General features: G+C 43.4%; 1 protein-coding gene across 1 annotated transcript; it reads right to left on the bottom strand.

The window, feature by feature from the left end:
• Positions 1-1,932: 1,932 nt before the first annotated feature.
• On the bottom strand, positions 1,933-4,331 carry TMSB4X (thymosin beta 4, X-linked). Its single transcript, XM_009702517.1, has 3 exons — positions 4,294-4,331; positions 3,277-3,384; positions 1,933-2,268 (listed from the first exon to the last, which is right to left on the bottom strand). Exons 2-3 carry the CDS (start codon positions 3,374-3,376, stop codon positions 2,231-2,233), a joined length of 138 nt encoding a protein of 45 aa, XP_009700819.1. The 5' UTR covers positions 3,377-3,384; positions 4,294-4,331; the 3' UTR covers positions 1,933-2,230.
• Between the last annotated feature and the right edge of the window lie 6,694 nt (positions 4,332-11,025).

Here is an 11,025-nt window from a genome sequence, read left to right on the forward strand (position 1 = left end):
TCTGGGAGAACTCAGGGGCATAGACACTGGCTACTGGCTCAGTTGTGCCAAAGAGGTTTTGGGGGATTTACAGCTTATTGTGCTGAGCGAGTTGGCAGATGCTCTGAACTGGCAGAGAAGGAAGGAGATTGTCACGTGGAACAACGTGCTGTCTCCTGGCAAAAGCAAGAAGAAAGTCTAGTCTGCGGGCTTACCCGCTGAGTGCAATACGGTGCTTAAAAGTCATCCTGCGGAAAAGTAATGGGTAATCTGGATGAATGGTATTAGCTGTGTGAGTTTCCAGAAGGTGTTGTTGCTCTAAGTGCTGTCTCTGAATGCTCTCTCCATGAAGGAAGTGTCATCAAAGTAGATATTCAAATAATGTCAAAGGCTCTTTGACCCCAGCACCATGAGGGGAGGGTGTGAGTCGAAAAGAACATAGCACTGTTTTCTTTGTTGTTCAACTTTTCCACATTTTTCACCCTTTAGATAAAAATGAGTATTAATAAATCCAGCAGACCCTAAAAAATCCCCTTAGAGTCAGGTGCCAAGGTGAATGAGGACCTCAAAGGAGAATGTGTAAAAAAACCCTTGGTCATGAAAACAGCAGCAACGTTGAACTGATGAGCAGTGGTTGAAATAGCAGTCTTGGCCCTTTGAATACCGCTGACATTAAGGAAGCTCTAACTGAAATCACGAGTCCCACACGCCACATGTTTTCCCTTGGTCTCTTGGCCACCTCTGTTTACTTTTTGTTGCCACTGAAAATCGCCCATTTTGTGGCTATGCTGCTATTGTTTAATTGCAGTTCCAACTATTCACATTAAATGTCAAGTGTCAAGTAACCCTTAAGTAAACGAGAGCTTTCTAAACACCACTCCAACCATTCATTTCTGTTTTCTGAAGCCTGTGAGGCAGAAACTGCCTACCTTACATGGGTATAAGCCCAGAGTAACCCTGCTGAAGTGCACAGAATTATTCCTATTTCACAGCAAAAGTAGGATCAAACCGAAGCTCCAGGGACAGCAGTTTATCTTCCCAGAGTAAGCACTTGTTTTTCTAATATGATTGCAAATTAATTCTAGAGATAATGTGATACCATGTAATTGAGAGTCTCCCGAGCTGTTACCAGAGTCTACTTACGCCAAGCCTTCTGCAGAGCAGTAAGGATGTTATTGCACAACCAGTAATGAAGATTTAGGGATTCCTTGCTTGCTTTGAACGTTTGTGTCCTACACCCCTGTGCTGCTTAAGGTCTCTCTCTCATCCCAGAAAATCGTTGCAATAATAAATTTTCTTTCCTTCTCCCCTTCCCGCATACCTATATTGCTTGATATTAGATGGGCCAAAGTCTTTGTGTGCTGCAGTTGTCCCAAGGTTGATCGGGTCTTGGCAGGCTAAAGAGAAAAAAGCTGTGGAGAGGGTGCTGAAGCCCTTCTCCTGTCTGGGAGGCTAATTTGAGTATATCCTTGGCCCAACCGTCAATTTTTCATGGAATTTGTAAGCAGGTACTTGTTTCTGAGACCTCTAACCTACTGCTGGACAGGACCGAAGCAGGCCAGCAACTTCCCATTTTTTTCATGCCTGCTGCCAAGCTGGGGGTTTAAAAGCTTAGGAGCTACCAGCATATAAAATGTGCCCCTCAGAGTTCCCCTGAAATGCTCTTTTGAGTGACACAGGGAAAGGGAGTGAAGTCTCCAGGCTGCTGTGAAGGCAGTCGGGGGGTGCCTACGGGGTCGGTGCCGTCTGGGGCTCAGGGAGCCTGCAGGATACAGGTGTTCGTGTAGATGGAGAGGGGCTGTGTGCTGGCCAGGGGGACCTGGGGGTGCCCGGGGTAACTCTTCCCAACCTGGCCATGCTCTGTAGACGCTGTGACAATGCAAACAAAGTGAGAAGGATGCTAGTAAGAGTTGCAGCGTAAACCCTATTTCTGCAAGGCTCAAAGTCAGCTGATCAGAAGAAACCTGTTTATTGTGAGGTTTAGGAAAACAATTTTTATGCAAATTGCCTTTTTTTTTGGCAAGTAATGGGGTTGGTACAGAACTTGGAATTATGGTTTTAAGAATACAAATACATAATATCTTGTTCAACAAACACAAAACAAACTTATTCCCCAGGGAACATCAAATGAACAAATGTTTGCTAAAAGAAATGGGCAACAAACATGGGGTGAAGGGGACAAAACAAAACAACCCAACTTGGAAGCCAAAACCCCACTGAAGAAGCAGCAGTCACATCTTCAATTTTATGCTCAGGCTGTACTTTCACTTTGCTTTTCCTGTTCGATAGCTGCCAGAAAAACAGAGAAAACAAAAATATTGTCAATAAACATTATAATGATTCTGCAGGATGCAGATTTCTAAGGTCATTCTTAAAGCCAGGGGATGGTAAGTCCTCACTTGCTTTCTTTGGCCACCCTGGAAAGGCCAACTCATTCCCATGTCTGCATAGCTAGTGGGGTGCAGTTCATGATGTGCAAACCTCCTCTTGTATCTACAGCTTTAGCATCGGTAGGGATAACAAAACAGGGATCTTATGTTGCGGGACAGTGCGCCTCCATGGCTATTACTACTGACACATCCAAAGTGGTTAGTGACGCTCTGCTGAAGGAAACTGCTCACAAAGTCTGGTCCGAACACAGAGAGATGCCATTTTCACATCGGAAGTTGAATGTGAATAACAACCCCTATCTGGCTGCCTGTGCAGTGTACTGGAGAAGACCCTGCATGGGAAAAGCTCAGGGGTGCTTTGCTAAGGAAGACTGCGTGTTAGACAAGGATGATGATGGGTTTCTCTTGCAGCCTTATTCCCAGAGAAGGTGCCTGGAGCTCTCCTGGCCAGGGCTGACAGGAGGTACCAGTTGGGGGGCAGCAGCTCATCTGCCTGGTAACACATTAAGCCCAGAGCCCAGGTACCTCCTGGGGATGCTTCCTGGCCTGCCAGGGATGCTCAAGGGTTCCCTGGCACATCTGTGCCTCCAGAGAGGCTGGCAACGTGGTGATTACAAACAGTTTGATCCTGTTACCAGCAACCAGCAGAAAAACTGGTCTTGCTTTTAGCAGAAGCAAGAGCAATCCCATCAGAAAGGAATTTTTTCCAGACAAAATGCACCATCGGTTATAACTACTAGTATCCTTGGAAGCCCAGCATAGAGTACGAGTATTAGTATTATCCCCAGTTAAAGTCAGGGATGAGTTTGAGCCTGTAATCCTATGATTAGTATTCATTTTGCTTATGAACTGCAATACAGATTGTGTCCTTGCTACTCGTAGTTCAAATAGCCTCATAAGCACTTACTTTCTTTAGTGGGCAATGGATTTTTCTCTCTGGTTTCTGTCTTCTTCAGCTTGGTCTTGTCAAATGTTTCAATTTCTGCAAAATCTGGTTTGTCGGACATGATGGGTCCTGACACAGAAAGGAAAAACACACCAGTGGCTTCATTAGCTAGTGCTGTGATATCAGCCATCTGCAAAGCATTTTCTGCTCTGAAGAAAAAAACAGTAAAATACCATAAAAATGTTTATTCAAACACCCCCCTCCCCAAAATCTAATACCTCAATCTGTAACCTCTCCCTGAGGCTTGGCTCTTTCAGCGCAAAAGAGGAAAGGCATAAACAGAATTTTATCTAGATTTCTCAGACGAAATTTCTAAAAATCATATTTTGTACATGCAAACAAGAATCTCTCAGTAAAGAAAAAACAATGCATTAATTGCCACTGATCCACAGTGCCTCCTGACATAAACCTCTATTTTAAGAAATGCTGCTAACCAGAAAGTCTACAATAAACCCCAAATCCAATATGAACAAAGAGCTTCAATTATGATTTTGTTTTAATTAATAGGATTTGTCTTTAATTCTGAGCACCCTGTCCTGAGTGCATACATACCCCGGTATCTGGATGAGCTGCTGTGGACACTTGTGCTTAACAATAGAGGACCGGTTCACCCAGCCCTTTGTTTGCTCTCGCACTCAATACGCCAGTGGCAGGCTCAATGGGTTTGATTATACTCTATTATAAGAGAAATCCACAAAGCACACCAGCATTCAACACTTCACCTGTCAAAACTTCCCTAATCCAATTCCGGTTTTCAATAGAAATTCAAGTTAAAATCCAGCCTGGGCATTATCCCCTTATTTTAGTGGAGCTTCTCATCAAGATGAGGTTTGGCCCGGAGATGGCTGATATAATTATATTTTTTTCCTTCCTGAAGACAATCAGATTTCATTGCTCTCTGCACTGAGACAACAGAAGTAAATATTCACAGGAAAAAAAAAATAAAAAAGAAAAGCTACTAAAACCACATGGCATTACCGTCTGGCTGCTCTCTCCTCAGCTGCTTGGTGGCCGTCTGAGGCAGTGTGAGTTGAAAAAGGTCAGGGTAATCCCTCCTCTCCTCTCCTCCCCCTGCCCGAGCCCATTGCTATTAATATTGATTAGTTTAGTCCTGGGATTTCTCAGTGTTTAGGGAAAGGACAGATTGCTGCTGCAGAAAGTGCACAAGGGAGGGAAATGGGAAAACTGACATGGAAAGCCTGCCAAAACACATCTTGATTTTTTTTTTTTTTTTTTTTTTTCCCCCCTTCTTTTTTTCTTTTCTCCTCATTTACCAAGACAATAATATTTAAATTTCCCTTCCTGCCCTTCTTTTACAGTGCTGAGGTTTGGAGTTCAGTTAAGGGCTGGTGCTGCAGTTTGTGGGGAGTTTTTAGGGAAATTCAGCAAAGCACCTGGGGATCATCCCCCACCCACCCAGGCTGGCAGAAGCATGTGCGTGGGGCTCAGGAGGACTCTAAGCACTGGCATGCTACGACTGTGGCAATCAAGAGCCAAATCTGAGACAAGCATGGCTTCAGCCACCACGCTGGCATTCGGGAATGTGTCCTGAAAGGAAGAACAATGAATTTTTCATTCTGTCCCGTTTTGGTAGTTACCAACCCACTTGCTGGTGCCTCCTGCAGCCCAACGGCACGTGGGTCTGCAAGCCAGACGGGGCCCCTGCCCGCAGCCGACCTTCCTGCCTTCACTTCGCAAGAAGTTGCGTTTGCCCGTCCTGCTCGCGTGGCCGTTCACTGTATCCCACTCATCCCGATGGCGTGGATCACGCTGAACTTGCTGGCAGGGAACCTCTTCAGTTACAGCGAAGGGAGAATTCACTGTAGGTGCTGAGTGATGTAGTTTCAGAAAACAACTTTAAAATGGCTAATAGCCCTTGTGTGTATTTGCAAGACACGTTTTGTATTAGATGTGGGCACAACCTGTAGCCACCTCCTAGAGCTGCTGCTCCCAAGCGCTGCGGATATCCCTCTGGCTGTGACATGGTGCCAGCTATGCTTCCTTTTTTGCAGCACAAAAATAGTTGGGAATCCTTTTTCAAGGCCCTCGGGTTTGGGAGGGAAGGAATCTGTGCATCCTCCTAGATGCTGGTGTGGATTTCAGATGTCTACATCTGAGCTACTTGTCTAGACTGCATGATAGTCAATAGGGAGGCAAGTAACTTGGGATAAAATTAATTGCGCCCTAGGAGTATCCAGGTTTCTCTACTGACTATAAATGGAGCCTGGACAATGAGCTCTGAGAGACAGAAATGTCTCACAGCTGATTGAGAGCTCCGGGAAGGTGCTTTGGATCCTTCCGTTGATACAATAGGTTTAGGTAGAGTGGGTTTGAGTCTGGTATGTGTGCATGGAGAAAACGGTTTATGTGTTTAAACGTGTTTTGAGGACCTCTTCTGCAATGTTTGTTCAATTTAAAATAATGAACAGGTTTGCAGTTGGACTAGAGGATCTTAAAGGTATTTTCCAACCTAAGTTATTCTGTGTAATGCAGAAAAAATGGTTATTTTTACTCATCAGCATTCATAAACATGCTTCTTTTCCACCCAGTGATTCTTTCCTTTATCCATTCTGTTTTCCATATCTTCAGAGAATGCAAGGGTTGCTGCGTGCCCTGGCAAACACCAGTTTAAGAGGACTTTTTCTCTGTAGCCATATCTGTGGTATTTGAGGTAAAGGAGAATGGAGTACTGGGGTGCTGGAAAAACCTGCGTAACACTGCTCAGCTGGAGCTCCAAAGAGAGAGTCTGGGTCTCACGGAGCTCAGCCCTGTGCAAATCTGGCTGTGCTGCTTCTGGACCTAAGATTGTCCTGGCAGCAATGTAGCTACGTTTTTGTTATCCTAAAACCTCAGCTGACCTGTGCAGGCTGGTTTGGTTACCTCTGCATCTGCACTGACTGTCCATGCAAAATCAACGTGTGTGTGTATCAGCCATATTTAGCCTCAGGACTTGGTTCCCTTGCTTCCATCCCATTAGTCCAACCAATTGTCAAAAATAGAAAGCTGTGTTCTTGACCAAAAACCCCTGGGAATAAGCAGGAAGGCGGTCACTGAGTGAATATTCGGTGTAAGCTGTAGCTGAGATTTGGCACTGAACAGTTTTAATGTCTGTTTAAAGAGAGAGCATTAACCTCCTCGTGTTAGGCTGGACACCAGATTTAGAAGATCAGAAAAGACTTTAAAACACAATCTGAATGATTCATGAATTCAGGCAGTTCATGAGTTTCAGTTTTTTAAATATTTGTCCATTTTACAAGTACCAATTTGAATTCTTATTATGAAGAGAGATTACAAGGGCAAAACCTTTTAAACTTTTAGACTGGCAGAAATTCTCTCAGATGCAGAGAGCGAACAAAGTGTTCAGGACACTGGAGCAGAAGAATCTTGCTTCTGGCTTTCTGCGTACAGTCACAGGCTCAGCCCCTGGCATCCACAGCAGAGCTTAGGCTTTTCTAAACACGCTAAGACAGGGTGGGCATGCTTGTTTTTTCACCACCACCATTTTAATTGCCTGATTTATTGGCAGACCTAGTATTAAAAACAGTTTGGGGTGAGTTATTTGGGTTAGTCTATGTAACATAATGATGAGAAATTTTACGTTCTCACTGTCAGTTCAAATCTGTAGATGCTCATCTCCATAATGAACTTCTTACCATTGCATAAAGTCTCTGTGAGGTTTCTGTAACTTTTAAGTTTGGTACTGTGGTCAAACGCAGCTCATGCTGGATTCAAACCTCATGTTTACATACTCCATGCAGGACGGACAGCTGTGTATATTTTTCATATGGAAAGTTTGGCCTGAGGGCATTGCATACTGCGTTGAGATGAGGCTGGTCACGGGATGGAAAGATGGGTAGGTGATATTTTACTAGGATGCCTTTTACTTTCACTGGGAACTGGGATACTCTTGTTAATACAAGCAGCGAAGCAATTATTTAACAGAAGGTTTTTAATGGCAGGATTTCAGAGTCACCACCTTCAGTAAGGGGAACATGGCAGTCACCTGACCTAGGGATGACTGCGGTAGCAATGAACTTCAACGGTCTTTAAGGTGCACAGAGGCAGCTGAATGATCCAGCATATAGAAGTGAGAGAAACCAGCAAGCCAGCAGAGCAAGCAAACTATAGAATCTCTACAGATCCTATACGCATAAAGCACATAAAGCCACATTGGTACGGCCGTGTCTGAAAAGCTGCCACAGATGCAATGGAAATTGCATTTTATTTCAATCTGCTGCCAAAGGATGAAGGTGCTGAGTCAAACTTGCCAGGACTGACACCTCTGATACCAGTGGGTCACCTGCCACTGACTGCATTAAACTATGCCTAGCAGCACAAGCCACCGAGTGTCTGTCAGACACCCACCGAGAAACAGGACAAAACAACTACTTGCTACCAGGATGCAGTAATAGGTGAGAGGAAATGTTTAAATGGAGCTCAAGTGCAAAGGAAAATTTGGAGGAGAGTCTGAAGAGTGAGGTTGGGAGCCTGCCTTCGCTCAGCTTTTTCTCTTGACTGCCATCCCTTGGAAACAGTGAGCCCAGCCTGTGTGGGGCTGGGGCTGCAGGGACATACATATATATGTTTATATATGGGCTATAGCTTTGCACAGGCTGGAAGCATGCTGTGCTCATGTTTGGCACAAGAGGTGCTCTGGAAATGCCAAATCTCATGGAGACTAGGTGGGCAACTGCAAGAGGAAGGGGTTTCTTCCTCTTTGGTGCAATGGTGGGAATCAGATCGCATCTATTTCTATAAGGAGCTGAGGAGGGACAAAGTACCCTAACGCGAGCAGCCGGTTAGAGGAACAGACGCTTGAGCAGATCAGTGTCTGTAGCTGAGCCAATAAGCTGACACAACTGATTTTATAATCACATTAGTGCTGTCTCGAAATAACACACCCACTCAAATATAACAGTGATTTCATTTTCAAAATGTTGTGGTATTTTTGGTGATAAAGGTAGGGGATTCATTTTTCAAGGTCAAAAGCTGGGCTGGAATTTGCAAGCACCCTAATTCCTTTAGATCCCTATGAGCATTGAGCACCTTCCAGAAAGGTAGCAGGATTGGGTGTGTTATAAGCTATCCTTAGAAGGTTTGCCGTCCTTAGGGGAACAGAAAAAAAAAAAAGACTACAGCTTCATTGAAAGGGTTTTCTTAGTTCTCTTTGTGCCTTTTGTTCTGTCTTGCTGCCAAAAAAAATATCCATGTTTGGGAATGGAGACAGGTTCCCAGGCTAAGAGACAATGAATCCTGGGGGTGTAAGGAAGGCAACGATCTCTCTTTGGCAGAGTGTCTGCTGTAATGCTGCACTGCTAGTGTGTAAATACTCGATACTTGTCTTCTACTGTACCTCTTATCACTACCTAAGGTGTTTCATTTTCCTTATCCGGACCATTGAACCTTAAGGGTAGGTACGTACAGAGGATGAGGGGACAGGAGAGGCTAGCTGTAGATAGTCCTTCTGCTTGGGCTGTTTTGTCCAACCCCATGTTTTCCAAATGGCTCTGGAGTTTAGACAGTCTATACGAGGAGTCCCATTGCAGCAAAGAGCAAAAAGAGAAAACATAAGCTAGTAGAAGTGGAAATTTCCTCTCTCTCTCTCTTTTGATCTTATAAAACTTGGTATGGGGGTGCATTTTTAAAAGTTCAACCAGCTGGAGATTCTTGTAACAGAACTTTCTTGAGAACTCACCCAAAATTGTATCTTCCAGCATAAAGTAGTTGGCTTCGGCCTGGCCTTTTCTAGCAAAATGCGGTGACGCATGCATGCATTATTAAAGGAAAAAAACCTAATACACAATGTCCATGCATATGCCTCTCCCCCAAAGACAGGGTGGGGAAAGAAGCATGTGATGTATTAGTCATATTAGTTACTATGCTATAGAGCACATGACAGTTTGATGAATACTGGTCTAGAAACATTAGTTTAGCATGACTTCCAGTCTCTACTAACAGGGTTTTTTTGTTTTTTTTTTTTAATCTCTCTCCTTTCTCTGGACAGAAGCATCTCTTGCAAGCAGCAGCTGTTAAAAAAGACAGAGAAGTCTTGGGTGAGCATTGGGAGTGTGCTCAAATGTGGCTCTTCTCAGTGCAGCTGGCTGCTCTGGAATTAAACAATCCACTGTTGGACTTCTCATTCTCTTTGCTTTAAACAAAAGGAAAATCACCATCCCTTATGAAGATTAAATTGTGGCATTCAGTGTGCAGCAAATAGATAACCAGCATAATCAAAGATAAGATGATCAAAGAGAGGATAATAAAATCCAGAGATCTACTAATTTGATATTAACTTCAGATTTTCTTTTTGCACAGAGGAAAAAGGACAATAGGCGAGTCAGTCATTACGTTCTATGTTGTGCTGGGATAGATACAGAGGCATGGTACCCTTGACTTCTGGGACACAGGGCTGTGGATGTAGTTTTGATGGATGCCTATCCAGCACTTCTCTTTGTGTTGCCAAATCGTTCCACTTTGAACAGCCTGGGACCTCCTGGCAGCTTAAGTAGGCTTTGTGTTTTGGGGAAAAGATGATAAACCCTGAAGTTTTTCAGCTACTTAAGGAAATGAGGCTGCTGAAGCAGAGGAACAGACTAGGCAGCCAAGTATCTTTTTCTAGCTGAACTCTGGGAGCAATTTCCAGACTAAAAACTTGTATTTCTACTTGAAGGGATTCATACATCATCTTTTCCAAAAATCATTTTCCAGTTTTATAAGCTTGTTATACAGAGTAAGCCAAACACATAGGTATTACATACTGTGTACAAGGTCAACAATTATGTAAGAAAGTGGCAATCAGCAAGTTCCGCATCTGTTAACTTCTGCCTGTTCAAATGGAAACTGCAAGTACATTATGTTAAATGCTGTTTCTTTTCTCTAAAATGTAAAAAAAAAAAAAAAAGAGAAAAAAAGAGATGAGACTATTTTCCTTTTCGTCTCACAGCATCTGAACAGCTAACTCTTCAGAACCTGATCAAACTAGAACGTTTTCAATGACTACTTTTATGGCTTATTTTCTATGAAGTGCAGAAATCAGTTGCAGTCTTATTAAGGCTATGTCTTTCTAACAGGGTTAACTTGAGCTCTGTACACTCAAACTGACTCCTCTGGAGGTAGTACACTTTGTGAGTGACCACACCATGAAATAACATGGGAGCAGCAGAATGATTGTGTTGGCAGCAGACAAATTGTGCTAACTTGAACTGTAGCCTTTCCCCAACTCAAGGTAAAAGTACCATGGCAGCTCAAGCATAGATCCTTGTGAGTGCAAAGAACCGGAATTCAAAAGGCATGGGGACATTCAAGCTTTAATTCAAACTTTTAAGTGGCGACTAGCTTTAGGATATGAGTTAATGTCTGTCCACAGCCCAAACTGGTGAATGCAGAGAAAAGCAAATAGGAAGTAAAAAACAAATATGTGCAATATTGGAATTTTCACTTGTCTGATGTATACATTGAATGATTTTTTTTTTTCCCCTTTGGATGAATACTATCTTGCATAAAATTCAAATAACTCAGCTGTCTACAGATTGGGGGGGGGAGTGTGGGAAGGGGAACAGAAGGAAGGAAATGGAACTGAGAAGATTGAATTAACCTTTCAATGTCTTGAATTTCAAGAAGGGAAGAATTATCTCCTGTTAAGTCTGCAACTGTGCAATTAAAATGTGAACAAGCCTTAAAAGCCACATTTGCCCCATATTCCTAGATCTC

This window comes from Cariama cristata, unplaced genomic scaffold (assembly GCF_000690535.1).
Source record: "Cariama cristata isolate BGI_N322 unplaced genomic scaffold, ASM69053v1 scaffold18236, whole genome shotgun sequence".
Taxonomy (NCBI): Eukaryota; Metazoa; Chordata; class Aves; order Cariamiformes; family Cariamidae; genus Cariama; species Cariama cristata.